General features: G+C 50.1%; 1 protein-coding gene and 1 pseudogene across 1 annotated transcript in view; one reads left to right on the forward strand and one right to left on the reverse strand.

Annotated features, from left to right (window-relative positions):
- Nucleotides 1–5,176: 5,176 nt before the first annotated feature.
- LOC113627326 (arginine/serine-rich protein PNISR pseudogene) lies at nt 5,177–5,672 on the forward strand (annotated as a pseudogene).
- Nucleotides 5,673–10,370: 4,698 nt separating this feature from the next.
- The window catches only part of USP10 (ubiquitin specific peptidase 10), an 85,982-nt gene continuing 80,405 nt past the window's right edge, over nt 10,371–15,947 (reverse strand). The window contains exons 14-15 of the mRNA XM_027119095.1: nt 11,178–11,277; nt 10,371–10,844 (exon numbers count right to left, since the gene is read on the reverse strand). Coding sequence (XP_026974896.1) covers nt 10,841–10,844; nt 11,178–11,277 — 104 coding nt within the window. The 3' untranslated portion in view covers nt 10,371–10,840. The remainder of the gene's footprint in view (nt 10,845–11,177; nt 11,278–15,947) is intronic.

Raw genomic sequence — 15,947 nt, forward strand, 5'->3', positions numbered from 1 at the left:
ACCACAAAATTCCGCAGCAGCGACACAGAATGCTCAAGTTGCCTCCAGACAGCTCATCTCTTTTCTTCCTTAAAAATAAGAAGATTCTTGATTTCTAACCGAGTGCACTGTCACTCAGCTAAAAAATGATACTTCTCAGCCAGGCTTGCACCTTCTCCTTTCTGTAGAACTTCATCTAAGTCAAGGAGGAGTGAGTGGAATAGTTTTGTGTGGCTTCAAGGAAGTCTCCCTAAAGGGAGGGGGAGGTTTGCCCTTCGCGGTTCTCCTTCTTCCTTCCTGCCTAGAATATGGGCATGATGGCTGGAGTGCAGCAGCCACTTTGGACCATGAGGTACCTTGGGAACAGAAGCCATAAATGGTGGCACTCGGGTCCATGACTCATACAGGTCTCTATATCAGTTCTACTACCTACATCGGACTTCTTTTATATAAAAGAGAAATAAGCTTCTATCCTTATTTAGGTGGGGAGGAGGGGTGGGGTTTTTGTTCCTCCCTAGTAGCCAATCCTGATAACGTCTTTAGTTTAAAAGTGATAATAAATCTAACGTCAGAACAAGGGAGGCTATTTTCTGCTGTTATTGTTTCCTTGTCTTCTCTTTTGTTTTTTTGTTTGTTTGGTTGGGTTTTTTGGGGCTTTTTTGGGCCGCACTGCGCGGCATGCAGGATCTTAGTTCCCAGACCAGGGATTGAACCTGAGGCCCCTGCAGTGGAAGTGCAGAATCTTAACCACTGGATCTCCAGGGAAGTCCCTGTTTTCTCTCTTTTGAATCATCCGTCTGGAACCTCTTCATTCTTGGAGGCAAACAACAAAATGGAAGTATGATTATATCTTCATGAAAACAGGAAGACTACGTTTCACAATTTCATGAGACTCTGCTCACACTGCTTTGAAATCATTAACCTGAAACATGCCTGGGTTCCCGCCATCACCAGGGTTTCTGCCCGCCCCCCCTTCTCTCCAATATCCAAGGAGAAGAGCCAGAGAACACCGATGACTGTGGCTGGGAACGCCTCAGGAAACGCAGCTCTTTTGGCAAACGCTACAACGGTGATTGCTTTCTCCCCGATGACGATCAGGCTGTTCCAGAGGAGGCTGGGCCCTGGGTTTAACACCCAGGGTGTGGCATTTCTGGAAGATCCTAAACCTTTCTGCCAGTCTGGGGGGAAGCCAAGCATCCCCATGCTGCCTGTTCTCTCACGAACGGCACCCCCCAGTGTGTGTGCTGGGTCCTTATGTGAGCTGGACCCCTGCACACCAGCCGGGGGAGTGACAGATGAACAGAATGAAAACTGGTCTCCCCTCCAGCCCCCAGGAAGGGAATCACAGCACTGCACCCTCCTGCTAGGGAGGGGCCCTGGGCCTCTAGATCTCCTGCTGGACCTTGAATCCAAGCTCTATCCCTCTTGGCTTGAGACCCTGGGCAAGTGCTTTGACTTCCCCGTCCCTTGATCTCTCCATCTGTGAGATGGGAATAGTAACAGACTCACTTTACAGAGCTGCTGTAGTAACGAGTTAATTGTCAAGAGTTCTCAGTATCATCCCTCTCACCCCTGTCCTCTGAGTCGTCAACACTCCTGTTTCTTTTTTTAAATATATTTATTTATTCATGGCTGTGTTGGGTCTTCGTTGCTGCACGTAGGCTTCCTCTACTTGTGGCGAGCGGGGGCTACTCTTCGTTGTGGCGTGCAGGCTTCTCATAGTGGTGGCCTCTCTTGCTGTGGAGCACAGGCTCTAGAGGCGCAGGCTCAGTAGTTGTGGCACGCGGGCTCAATAGTTCTGGCTCACGGGCTCTAGGGCACAGGCTCAGTAGTTGTGGCACATGAGCTTAGTTGCTCTGCAGCATGTGGGATCTTCCCGGGGCCAGGGCTTGAACCCGTGTCCCCTGCATTGGATTTTTTTTTTTTGCGGTATGCGGGCCTCTCACTGTTGTGGCCTCCCCCGTTGCGGAGCACAGGCTCCGGACGCGCAGCCCCAGGGGCCATGGCTCACGGGCCCAGCCGCTCCACAGCATGTGGGATCCTCCCGGACCGGGGCATGAACCCGCATCCCCTGCATCGGCAAGCGGACTCTCAGCCACTGTACCACCAGGGAAGCCCTGCATTGGATTCTTAACCACGGAAGTCCTGTCACTCCTGTTTCTATAAATACCGTCCCTCCCAAGCACTATTGCCTATGGGACACCCTCCCTAATCTCCCCCACCCCAGAAAACTATCAAATAAATGGAGTGTGCGGTCAGAGTTTGAAAAGCAGGGTAATGAGCATGCCCGTGTCACAGGTGCGCCAGAACAATGACCACAAACTGGGTGCCTCAAAACAACAGAAGTTCGTTCTCTCACACTATCCGAGGCCAGAGTCTGAAATCAAGGCGTCGGCAGGGCCAGGCTCCCTCTGGAACCTTGGAGGGGACGATCCTTGCTCTCCTCTTGCAGCTTCTGATCTGCCGTGTCCCCTCCTCTCCATATAAGGACACTAGTCACAATGCATTAGGGCCACACTAGTTCAGTATGACCTCGTGGTATTACACCTGCAAAGGCCCTTTTTCCGAACGAGGCCCCATTCTGAGGTTCCAGCGGACATGAGTTTTGCAAGGACACTATTACCTTGACTCTGAACTGTGTGACCAAGAATACGGCAGAAGTAACGCTGTACTAGGCCTTAAGAACCTGGTAGCTTCCACTTCTTCCTCATGGGGCGCTTGTACTTGGAAGCCCACCGCCATGCCGTGAGGAAGCCCAAGCTGCCCCGGGGAGGAGAGCCGGCAGCCAGCACCAACGTGCAGTTGCAAGTGCGGGTCCTCCAGACGCAGCTGATGCACGAGCAAAACCGATGACTGGTGCTGTCCTCAGGTGGTAAGTTTGGCGGTGGTTTCTTGTACAGCAGCGATAGGTAACAGGGACGGGAAGGGTCAATCCGCTCCTTGCTCTTACCGCACAGGGCCAGGCACACAGAAGGCGGTCATCAAATGTTTGCTGACTGTAACAGAATCATCTCTGACTCCCAAGAAAGCACTCGACAATGGCAACAACCGAAGTCATTAATACCCCGTGATCTACTGAATAGAACGTGATAGGGCTCTGTCTTCCTTCTTGTCTAAACCAAGATAAATTGAGATTCTTATTTCCAAATGATGGGGCGGCCTCTGTGTTCCTATTAAATACTGGCCCTAATGGAAGACAGACTTCTGGAGTCCCTGGCAGGCTGTGGCGGGGTGAGTCAGTGGATTCGTGCAGATGTGCAAGCCCTAGCGGGTCTCCGACCCGGGAACAATTGTGAGAAGGGCCTCTCCCTGCACACATGTGTTCCCAATCGTCAGTTGAATGACCTGGGTCTGTTGCTCACTGGGGCTTGCTGTCAACCCAAGCCAAACCTGGAATCGTCTCCTCAGGAGAGTCATGACCACGTGGCCAATCGTTAGCATGACAGCTCCCAGTGACCCCCGCCTCCCCGTGTCCTCGCCCCGCTGTGGCTCTGCCCCTCAGCTCCTTACCAGGTGGAGTCTATTCTTCGGCCCTCATACCTGGCTTGGCTGTGTGGTTTACTTTGAACAATAGATTACGGTGGAAGTGATGGGGCACCTGCTCCAAGCTTGGGACCCACAGGGTCTGCAGCTTCTGCTGTCACTCCCTCAGACCCAGAGACAACTGTGCTATAAAGAAGCCCAGTCTAACCCACTGGAGGATGAGACGATGGGGAGTACGGGGGGCTGGGGACCGCAGTACCTGAGCTGAGAGTCAGCCCCATGGCACATGAGCGAGCGGCCTTGGACCCTCAGCCCTGGCCAAGCTGTCAGTCCCCTGCAGGACCACCCCACAGAACCTGGGGATAATACACTGCATTGTGTGAAGCCCCTATGATTCGGGATGCTTTGTTACATGGCAAAGGCTGACCAAAACAGACCACGCCATGTAACCTGGTCAAGGATAGAATGTTCTGAAAGCCATACATTCCCCCTCCAAACAGCCAACTTTCCCAAGGAAGAATCCCAGGGAATATTTTGTATTTCTCTTATAGGCTGAACTGTATACCCCGCCCCCCAAATCTGCATGTTCAAGTCTGTTAAAAAGAAAACCACAGGGCTTCCCTGGTGGCGCAGTGGTTGAGAGTCCGCCTGCCGATGCAGGGGACGCGGGTTCATGCCCCGGTCCGGGAGGATCCCACATGCCGCGCAGCGGCTGGGCCCGTGAGCCATGGCTGCTGAGCCTGCGCGCCCGGAGCCTGTGCTCCGCAACGGGAGAGGCCGCAACAGTGAGAGGCCCGCGTACCGCAGGAGAAAAAAAAAGAAAAGAAAACCGCAGGCCCGAAATGGCGTCACTTGCGCTAAAGCCCATGGTAGCAAACCTAGACTTCATACCTGGGTTAACTGCAGTCTCCAGCAACTCAGCTCCTCCCCAGCATGGAAGTTTCTCCGCTCCTCCAAGGCTCTGTGACAGGCTGAATAACGGCCCCCCAAGATGTGCACATCCTGATTCCTGAAGCCCGTCAATGTGATTTATATGACGCGTTAGCCTCCTAGGGCTACTACAAAGGACCAAAAATGGGAAGGCTTAAAACAACAGAAACTTATGCTCTCACGGTTCTGGAGGCCAGAAGTCCAAAATCCAGGTGTCAGCAGGGCCTTGCTCCCTCCAAGGCTCTGGGAGAGGATGGGTTCCACGCCTCTGGCAGCTTCCGCTGGTCGCAAGTTGGGGTTCCTAGGCTCTGTATCCCTCCAATCTCTGACTCCATGGTCACACGGCCATCTTCCCTGTGCGTCTGTGTCCAAATTTCCCTCTTTTTACGAAGACACCAGTGACTGGATGAGGACCCACCCTATTCCAGTGGGAGCCCAACTTGATTACATGTGCAAAGACCCTATTTCCAAATAAGATCACATTCTGCGGGCTGGGTGAAGATGAAATTTGGGGGAATGCTCGTCAACCCACTACACATTGTAAAAGGGACTTTGTTAATGTGATTAAGGATCTGGAAACGAGGACGTTATCCTGAATTATCCTGTGGGTCCAGTGTGAGCACAAGTGTCCTTACAAGAGGGAGGCAGGGTATTATAGGAACAGTGGCGACACGGTGTTCCGGAACCAGAGTGGGGCGTAAGTAATCTTGCTGCTATGCTTCCAAGCTGTAGTTGTGAATCCACCTAAATTTTAAACAGAAGGTGAACCTCTGAGAAAGTCAGGATGTGGATTCGAGGAGGACAGCCTTGGCAGCAGTGGCCCTGGCATCAGCAACAACGGATGCAGTCACTCCAGCACCAGGAGGATCCCAGCCAGACTGACTGGGCTGCACTGGCTCAAGCTTGGATTTGCCCAAAGAGTAGCTTCAGGACAGCAAAGCATGGTGGAGCCACCATCAGGAATGATGCCAAATGTTCAACGTACGTCTACCATGGAGTCTGGTCCAAACAATCATGGGAATTTCCAAGGGGATTCAAACTTTTAACAGAACGTGGCAACCAGGCTGACAGGGGCTGGGAACACCGGAAACCTCACCGGGCATCTAGGGAAGACAGCATTCGAGGTCTCTCTGTTGCAACCTATGGCCTTTTTAGCAGCAGCCCTGGCAGAGCAAAACATGTCTGGTCTCCAATTAAAGAAAATTTGTGCCACTATGTGACAAATCAGTCTGTCAGAGATACTCTGCCCCTACCATCACCCATCTTTCTCTTCCCTTTTTTTTTTCAGATAGTGAAGATCTTCCATAAGCTTTTATCTGTTTTTGTTTGTTTGCTTTTTTTACTTCACAGTATGATTAGGTTCCTTGATGCTAATTCAGTTTTCTAGGACTTGTGTTATTATTTTTAACAGTCACTTCAAATTATTTATAGGTGGGCTTCCCTGGTGGCGCAGTGGTTGGGAGTCCACCTGCCGATGCAGGGGACACGGGTTCGTGCCCCGGTCCGGGAAGGCCCCGCATGCCGCGGAGCGGCTGGGCCCGTGAGCCATGGCCACTGAGCCTGCGCGTCCGGAGCCTGTGCTCCGCAACGGGAGAGGCCACAACAGTGAGAGGCCAGCATACCGCAAAAAAAAAAAAAAAAAAAAAATTATAGGTTAATCTTATTTTGATTATGCTAATGGTGAAGTCATAGCTCCTTTTCCTTATTAGTACTTATTATTGTTTCTCAGTGTAAGAATGGAAAACTCAGGAAGTAATCCTCTAATATCACTTTTAAAAGAATAACGAATATTCTAATCTTTAACACTAGGAAGTAGTTCGTTTCTAGTTTTCTGGAATCTATGCCAAATGTTCCCACATCTGAAAATGTTTTGGTTCCTAAGTTCAGCAGTGATTCACCCTGGCATTCCCACTTCCCCGACTTCACTCTGCTGGTGTTCTTTGTGTCCCAGGCAAGTGATTTAACCTCTGTGTACTCAGTTTCCCTTCCTGAAATTGGCAAAAAGAGTACCTGATTTCTCCCTACCTCACAGGGATGTTGTGACGATAAATGTGTTCACGGAAGAAAGAAATCATATAAAAATCTCAAGGTATTATTTTTATGGTATTGTCACTGAACAGAAATAGAAAAATTCAACAGGAAAAAAAAAGAAAAGGGAGGTGGGGGTCAGAGTCGGAGAAGGAGGAGGTGTGATGCAGAAGCAGAGGCTGGAGGGGTGCACTCTGAGGCTGGAGGAGGGGCCAAGAGCCAAGGGATGCAGGCGCCTCTAGAAGCAGGAAGAGGCCAGGAAACAGATTCTCTCCTGGAACCTCCAGAGGGAACCAGCCCTGCGACACCCTGACTGTAGTCCAGTGAGACCCATTTTGGTCTTCTGACCTGCGGGCCTGCAAGCCATAGATTTATGTTGATTTATATGCTGTTTTAAGTCTCTAAGGTGTGGTTCACTCATTACAGCAGCCAGAGGACACTAACACTGATCCACGATTCGCTGTGACTGCAAAGGGGCATCGGGGCGGTCATGAAGCTGGGCCACAGGCTCCCGTGCTGCCCCTCAAAGGGGAAGCAACCGTGAGTCAGCTGCAGCGCAGGGAACGGCTTCCACGCAGCGCGGCTCGCACACCCCACGGCACTCGGCTCAGCCCTGAGTCGTCTGGCTCCAGAGGTGCCGCTTTAGAGCCTCTTCACCGGAAACGACCCGGGTTCGCCTGCTTATTTTTCTAGCGATCAAGTAACACTTTCCAGATGCAAAAATCGGACGGGGGCCAGGCTCAGCCTTCATCCCCGTGGGCAGCAGCCACCCTCCACCATTGGGGGAGCCCCAGGACGCCCGCAGAAGCTCGGACCAGACTGGACGTGACCGTGGCCGAGACCGCGGGCAGAGACTCCGGGCATCCTCGGCGTCTCCCCTCGTTGTCCTGCTCCTCCGTGCACTTCTCATCCCCGTGGGACTGACAGCTACGCTCACACATGTGCTCAGAGGTGTGTCTCTATTTTCTATAACGGGGCGGTTGGAGGTGATGTGGGAAGTGGTACTCGGACTTGACAATAAGCTGTATCCCAGTTTCTCTCACTTGAGAGCATCTCTGCTCATTCAAAAAGTCTCAGGTCACTGATCTGAGATGCGCCACCCAGAGCCTCTCATGGCTGCTTCTTCCTTGACTCTCTCCTTCCTGTGATGCCTCCTGCGGTGGGAGGAAAGTTTAGGGTCTTTGTGGTTTTCCCGGGGGAGGGGAACCCACCCAACCCCCAGATCCTTTTACAAGACACAGGAGCCAATATTAGCATCCTGGGGCTGCCAGAACAAATGACCACAGACAGGGGGGCTTAAGACAACAGGAATTCATTTTCTTGCAGTTCTGGAGACCAGAAGTCTGAAATCAAAGTGTGGGCAAATCCTTCCTGCCCTTTCCAGCTTCTGGGGGCTCAGGCGTTCGTTCCTGTGGCTGCATCACCCCAATCTCTGCCTCCGTCCTCACACAGCCTCTCCTCTTCTCAGAGGGACACTGGTCATTGCAGTGAGGGCCCACCTGGGTGATCCAGGATGATCTCATCTTGAGATCTGCTACATGACCACTTGATCACATCTGCAGACTTTCTCCAAACGAGGTCACACTCGCCATTCTGGGGGTTGGCGTGTGGACACAGCTTTTTAGCAGGCCCCTTCAATGCACTCCAGCAAGCTTGGGCTCAGCTACGGCCACTCCCTCCTAGCCAGACCGCTGCAGCAGCCTGGGCCCACGGCGCTGCCCCATGTTGGAGCTCGCCCGGTGCACGGTGCTCTCCCCTCCATGTCGCACTGGGGGTGGCTCTGAGTCCTTCTGCTTTCAGCCTCCCCCTTAATCTCCCTCCTTCCCTCAGCTCTGGCGGGGGGGGGCACCCAGGGGGACAGCCCAGGGCACTTCGCCACCCCCCATTTCTTTCTCATTCCCCCTCCCTCACCCGGCTGGAGCTGGGAAGGAAGGATTTCCCACCTTCTTGTGTTGCAAGGATGCCCCTTTCACGAAGCCCTGAATTTCACTCCCCTATGGCTGATAATCAGCGTGGAGGCCAAACTCAATGCGCTTTTTTTTTTTTAAATTGCAGTACAGTTGATTTGCAATGTTGTGTTAGTTTCAGGTGTACAGCAAAGTGATTCAGTTATATATATATTGTTTTTCAGACTCTTTCTGATTACAGGTTATTAAAAAATATTGAGTATACTTCCCTGTGTTATATAGTAAGTCCTTCTTGTTTATTTTATATATAGTAGCGTGTCTTTGCTAACCCTAAGCTCCTAATTTATCCCTCCCCCCTACGCTTTCCCCTTTGGTAACCATAGGTTTGTTTTCTATGCCTGTGAGTCTGTTTCTGTTTTGTAAATAAGTTAATCTGTATCACTTTTATTAGATGCCACATATAAGTGATATCATATGCTATTTGTCTTTGTCTGGCTTACTTCACTTTGTATGATAATCTCTAGATCCATCCATGTTACTGGAAATGGCATTATTTCATTCTTTTTTATGGCTGAGTAGTATTCCATTGTATGTACGTACCACATCTCCTTTATCTATTCATCTGTCGACGGACACTGAAGTTGCTTCCATGTCTTGGCTACCGTAAATAGTGCTGCTATGAACACTGGGGTGCATGTATCTTTTTTTTTTTTAATTTATTTTTGGTTGTGTTGGGTCTTTGCTGCTGCACACAAGCCTTCTCTAGTCGTGGCGAGCGGGGGCTACTCTTTGTTGCAGTGCGCAGGCTTCTCATTGTGGTGGCTTCTCTTGTTGCACAGCAGGGGCTCTAGGCGCACGGGCTTCAGTAGTTGTGGCATGCAGGCTCAGTAGTTGTGGCGCACGGGCTTAGTTGCTCTGCGGCATATGGGATCTTCCCAGACCAGGGCTCGAACCCACGTCCCCTGCATTGGCAGGCGGATTCTTAACCACTGAGCCGCCAGGGAAGCCCGCGTGTATCTTTTTGAATTAGAGTTTTCACCTTTTCTGGATATATGCCCAGGAGTGGGATTGCTGGATCATATGGTAGTTCTATTTTCAGTTTTTTAAGGAACCTCCATACTGTTCTCCACAGTGGTTGCACCAACTTAAATTCCCACAAACAGTGTAGGAGGGTTCCTTTTTCTCCACACCCTCACCAGCATTTGTTATTTGTAGAATTTTTGGTGATAACAGGCCTGGCTCTTGACGCATAAGTGGGAGCTAAAAGGATTTAGAAAACCTTTCTCTTTACCGGTGTCCACTTTCAGGCCTCTGATCTCAGTAAGAACTCTAAAAGCTAGACTCCGACTCCTCTCTCATGCTGAGCTCCTGAAGCATCCCTGGTCCCCCAGAGGCAGACAGAAGCCTCAGCTGAGAAGGGGAGAGGCCAGGTACCCCGAAACACAAAAGAGGAAGGGGCATCTGCGTGTTCTCATACGATCCCCTTCCACTGACTAGCGGCGCCCACATTGACCCAAACCCACCAGCAGGGGGCCGCAGAGGCGTTTTAAAATCAAACCTATAGGAGGTCGACTTCAAATAGAGCTCAACCAGTTCCAACAAACGTCTATACCGCACAACCACAATCACAGGTAGAATGTTTCCACCACCTCATGCCCCTCCCCAGTCAGCCCTGGGCCCTCCCTCACCTCCCACCCCCCTCCCACCTCCCCCAGCTTTGCCTGTTCCAGCAGGTCCCGTAAATGGGATCATACAGTGCATTAAGAGATGACCCTTCCCTTCCCCTATAGGTGAGCACATTCAAGCCTCCAGCTCGTCAAGCCTGGCCAGTGAGGAAAGACTTTACAGTAAGTTAAAACTCACTGATTTGTATGCTAAAAAAAATAATACAGGGGACTTCCCTGGCAGTCCAGTGGTTAAGACTCTGCGCTTCCAACGCAGGGGGCGCAAGTTTCATCCCTGGTCGGGGAAGTAAGATCCCACACGCCGAGCAGAGCGGCCAAAAAATAAAAAATTAAAAACCACCCCCCCCCCAATAATAATAATACAGATGTCATGAGGTGGTTGTGAGGTTTAAACGCAAAGTGCCCAGCACTTCTTTAAAAACCTGTAAGCGATAGTCATTATTGCTGTGCCTCCTCTCTTCTCCACTTTGCGGCCAGAAGTCATCTGAAAGTTCAAGCCTGACCAAGACACTCCAGCTTCGTCCCTGGCTGCCTTCCGGGGTCCTCTCCCGCTACTGCACCCACTTCCCTGCGCCTCCCCTCACGCACACAGCCGCCCACGCTTCCGCCTCCTGCTGCTGAGCCCACAGGGCCCTTCCGTGCCCCTGGGCCTTGGCACGTGCTCTACCCCCTCCGCCTGGGGAGCTCCCGCCTCACATGACCCAGCACAAACGCTACCTCCTCGGTGAAGACAGATGGTTGGCAGGTCACAGGTGCTTAGGTCACTGTCTTCCTCAGCGGCACCTTGTGCTTCCTCTTTCCTTGCATTTATCATGCAATTTACTTTACTCACCTGTCAAAACGGATGAAGTAAATGGAATCAACTGAATTACTGATTCGTCACTAGGCTGGAAGACTGTTCTGCGGCCCCATGGCCTGGGGCCTTGCGTGGCTGGTGGGGAGAGATTGATTACGCCCCATCTCTTGGCTTTGAACTTGGCCATGTTTTATCACTTTCTTTGTTCAAAGGGCTTCTATGATGGCCACAAGGAGAACAGGCCACACTTGGGGGACTGGGCACAGAACAAAGATGTGGGAGCTGGAATGGGATCCAACCTGCCGCCTGGAGGCAAGCCCAGCGGAACCTGGCACAGATCAGGTGATCCCCACCCCCCTCCCCAGCTACCTGCAGACGTGGAAGCCAGGTGACGCCAGCAACAGCATCTCTACGACAAAGACCATGTCTCGTTCCCTCTGTCTGCTCAGCACCAGCACAGGGCTGATTCCTAAGGGGAAGACGTTTCAGAAGGCCCTGTTAAACATTTTACTGTTCATCTCAGCCGTGGGGGAGAACAGACAAAGATGGGAGATCCGAGCACAACGGGCCCTCTCGGGGACAGCTCCGGGGTTCAGAGCATGGGTTCTGATGGGTGGACAGCCCAGACGTGAATTCCAGCCTCTGCTGGAAGGGCTGGAGCCTCAGTTTCATCACCCACAAAGTGGGGCTAACGACAGCGGGGACCTCCCAGTACTGCTGGAAGGAGCAGATGAACTGACGTAGACAAAGCTCTGAGCGTGGTGCCTGCTGCGCTGTCACTCACGCCCGTCACCACAATATGCCCTAAAACCGATGCGCTGGAGAGACACGCCAGCCAACCCAAGAGTAATTGCTGGACTTCGCAATTACTGGAAAACACTAGTCAGAAGTATGCTGCGGCCAGGGACATTCTGGAGCATGGAACACGCAGCTCCGCAGAGAGACGCTTAGCACAAGGGAAGGGAGGGAAACCACAGGGAAAAGGGGAGCCGAGGTGAGCTCGTCATTGCTGCGGGCTGGGCTTTTAGCCATCACCTCACTTCTCCCAAATTTCCAGAACTCTCCATCTTGCTCCTTTGACAATTCAAACCATAGACACCACACCTGTGAGCTTGGGGAATAAGAGGCACTTGGCTTCTGGGGTAGGTTTACTCTGTTTCCTACTGGTAACCAGAGGCAAACCCAAATATGCATTTTTATTATTATTGACCTTTTCCTTAACCAATTAATTGTCTCATGACTGGTCTCATTATTTTAGGGAAAATGGCTACTTCCTGTACATCCCTAATGAAACTTCAACTTTCTAAATATCTACAAGTAAATAAAAGAGATAAATTAGAATCAGACAAGCTATGCAATTAATCTAAGAGAAGAAAAAATGATAAAAAAGTAACAAAAGATAAGACAAATGGAAAGCAAAGAGCAAGATGGCAGGTTTTAACCCAACGATGTTATTTATTTTAAACATAACTGATCTCAACACTCCAATTAAAAGGCAGAGGTTGTCAGATTGTATAAAAAAGCAAGGTGCTGGGGACTTTCCTGGTGGCGCAGTGGTTAAGAATCCGCCTGCCAATGCAGGGGACACGGGTTCAAACCCTGGTCCGGGAAGATCCCACACGCCGCAGAGCAACTAAGCCCATGCACCACAACTACTGAGCCTGCACTCTAGAGCCCACGAGCCACAACTACTGAGACCGCATGCCACAACTACTGAGCCCATGCACCACAACTACTGAAGCCTGCACACCTAGAGCCCATGCTCCGCAACAAGAGAAGCCACTGCAATGAGACACGCACCGCAACAAAGAGTAGCCCCCACTCACCGCAACTAGAGAAAGCCCGCATGCAGCAACGAAGACCCAACACAGCCAAAAATAAATCAAAAAAATTTTTTAACAAAAGAAAAGATTAAAAAAAAGACACCTGTACCCTTATGTTCATTGCAGCATTATTTACAATAGCCTAAGGTATGGAAACAACCTAAGTGTCCACTGATGGATGAATGGATAAAGAAGATGCTGTGAATATATACAATGGAATATTACTCAGCCATAAAAAAGAATGAAATCCTGACATTTGCAACAACATGGATGGATTTAGAGGGTATTATGCTAAGTGAAATAAGTCAGAGAAAAACGAATACCATATGATTTCACTCGTATGTGGAATCTAAAAAACAAAGCAAAACCAACAAACAAAAACTCATAGACTGTACACTTAAAATTAACACATTATAAATCAACTATACTTCAATTAAAAAAAAACCTCATAGATACAGAGAACAGATTAGTGGTTACCAGAGAGGAAAGGGGCTGGAGGGTGGGTGGAAAGGGTGAAGAGGGTCCACTGTATGGTGATGGGTGGTAACTAGACTCATGGTGGTGACGACTCTGTAGTATATACAGATGTTGAACTATAAAGCCGTATACCTAATACTTATATAATAACAACAAATAATAATCACAGCAAGTTATTTTGGGTAGACATTAACAAGCAGATCCTAAAATACACATGGAAACACAAAGAATATAAAAGTCAAAACAAATTTGAAAAAAGAAAAAAAGTTAGGTTTACATTCCTATTCAAGATTGTTAACATAAAACAGGAAGCAAGACCCACACACATATGGTCAATTTTTTGTCTGTGAAAGTGCAAAGGCAAATTTGATGAGGAAAGGATTTCGAGTACCTTCAACAAAAGGTGCTGGAAGAATTAAATATCTAAATGCAGAAAATTAACTTTGATCTATACCTTGTACCATATACAGAAATGAACTCAATCAAATCAGAGACCTACATGTAAAACCTAAAATCATAAAACTTCTAGAAGAAAACACAGGAGAAACTCTCTGAGACCTTGGGCTAGGAGGTGATTTCTTAGATACAATATCAAAAGCACAATCCATAAAAGAACAAGTTGATAAATGGGATGACGATGAGTTGTTGGTTTACAATGTGTATAGAGATGATACATGTGATTACAGTGGCATTTAGTATGGGGGAGGGGTACATGAAAATATACTGTCGCAAGGGTCCTGTATTCTCCTGGAGTAATTCAATATGAACACTATGTAGGTTGTGATCAGTTAAAGATGCCTATTGAAATCCCTAGAACGACCATTAAAAATAATGGTGTTGGGCTTCCCTGGTGGCACAGTGGTTGAGAGTCCGCCTGCCGATGCAGGGGACACGGGTTCGTGCCCCGGTCCAGGAAGATCCCACATGCCGCGGAGCGGCTGGGCCCGTGAGCCATGGCCGCTAAGCCTGCGCGTCGGGAGCCTGTGCTCCGCAATGGGAGAGGCCACAACAGTGAGAGGCCCACATACCGCCAAAAAAAATAATAATAATGGTGTTTTCCATGACAAGAGGGAATACTTCTAAAACATACTAAGCAAAAACAGAGAAAAAGAGCATCATATAAGGGTACAAGCCTAAAAACATACATATACATACGTGTGTGTGTGTGTGTGTGTGTGTGTGTGTGTGTGAGAGTGTGTGAATGTAAAAAGGCCAAAAAGAAATATTCACACATATGAAATGTTGAGATTACAGAGGTTTGGGATTTTTTTCCTTACTGTTCAATGACTAACAAACACGTTTCCAGTGAGCACGTATTACCTTAGGGGGAAATGTGCAAAACAGGAAAATGAAGGAAATATGAGGGAGGGAAGAGAAAGAAAAAAACAAGGAGAGAAGGGAGAGGGGGAGGAACAGAGGGCGCAAAGGAACACCTGTTGCCAGGGATCTTGGACAGCAGATGGGGGAGGGCTTCCCCACCCTCTAAGGCATCATCAAGTGTACGACGACCTGCCAGGTACCTGCAAGAGCTGGGCATCCGGTGAACCTGGAGGAGACACGTGCCTGTCAAACAGTTCGCACCTGGAGCCGCCTGGTCTGTCCTCAGTATGGACTGAGGGCAGCTGGAGGCATGGTGCTGCTTCCCTATCAATTGAGAACAGCAAGCAAATCCACTTCCGGCCTCTGTGCGGCACACGCACAAATGATGGGGACCAAGTGCTTTTGGTGCGTGGGTGGGGTCCTAGGGTAGCCCCACTTGCGGCCTGTTTCTGAGACTGATCAAAATAATGAGGAGGGGGCTTCCCTGGTGGCGCAGTGGTTGGGAGTCCGCCTGCCAATGCAGGGGACGCGCGTTCGCGTCCCGGTCTGGGAGGATCCCACATGCCGCGGAGCGGCTGTGCCCGTGAGCCCTGGACGCTGGGCCTGCGCGTCCGGAGCCTGTGCTCCGCGATGGGAGAGGCCACGGCAGTGAGACGCCCGCGTACCGCAAAAAAAAAAAAAATGAGGAGTAAGGGAAATTCCTACTTCCACCTCTTGGCAAGCCCTAGGGGACGACGGGTCAGGGTTCGGGCCGCTGAGTCAGTCTTGCTGACCAGGACAGGCATGGGTCAGCGGAAGAGAAGGTTCTAAAGGTCCCGTGAGTGACGGGATCTTGCTGCATCTGCAGAAGGAGCCAACTCTGGCAGGGAAACGGCAGCTCTCTACACAGAAAGGCATCTCTGGCCTCCCAGAATTCTTAATCAAAACAAAACATCATCAACGTACAAACTCTTCAAGGATAACTCTTCTTTTGCCAGTATTTCCTGCCAGTAAACAAAACCCATCTGAGAGGTTAACGACTTAGCTGTTTACGAGGTCTCTGTGACACAGGGGCTGATCCGCCGGTTATGAATCAGAAAGGTTGTGACCAGCAGAACGCTGAAATTGCGAAAGTATGTCCCTGAAGGATGAGCCAGCCAGCCCGCTGTGTTTACCGGGAAGACGTGTCTTCAGAATTTGATTTTTTAGTTTATCCTGGCTAAGAGGCACCATAAAAATGGGCCTGGGTTTGAATCCCTGCCACAGTGCTTCCTTGCTGTGTGCCCTTGAGAAAATGACTTGCCTTCTCTGGCCCTCACTCCCCTCTGTAACCGAGGATGGTAAGCATGATCTACCTCCAAGAGCCGCCGTGGAGATAAACGAGAGGACTATGAAGTGCATATTGGTCAGGACGCATTAAGTGCTTACTAAGTGGTAGCTCTTATAATTAGTATTTAAAATACAGACTCTGTGCCACGTGCGTTTGACCCAGGTGTTCCACTGCCTAGATGCATCGTGCTCTGTTAGCCGAGACCCCAAG

The sequence above is a fragment of the Aethalodelphis obliquidens genome, unplaced genomic scaffold (assembly GCF_003676395.1).
Source record: "Aethalodelphis obliquidens isolate GAN/ISIS:26980383/991018 unplaced genomic scaffold, ASM367639v1 scaffold20, whole genome shotgun sequence".
Classification (NCBI taxonomy): Eukaryota; Metazoa; Chordata; class Mammalia; order Artiodactyla; family Delphinidae; genus Aethalodelphis; species Aethalodelphis obliquidens.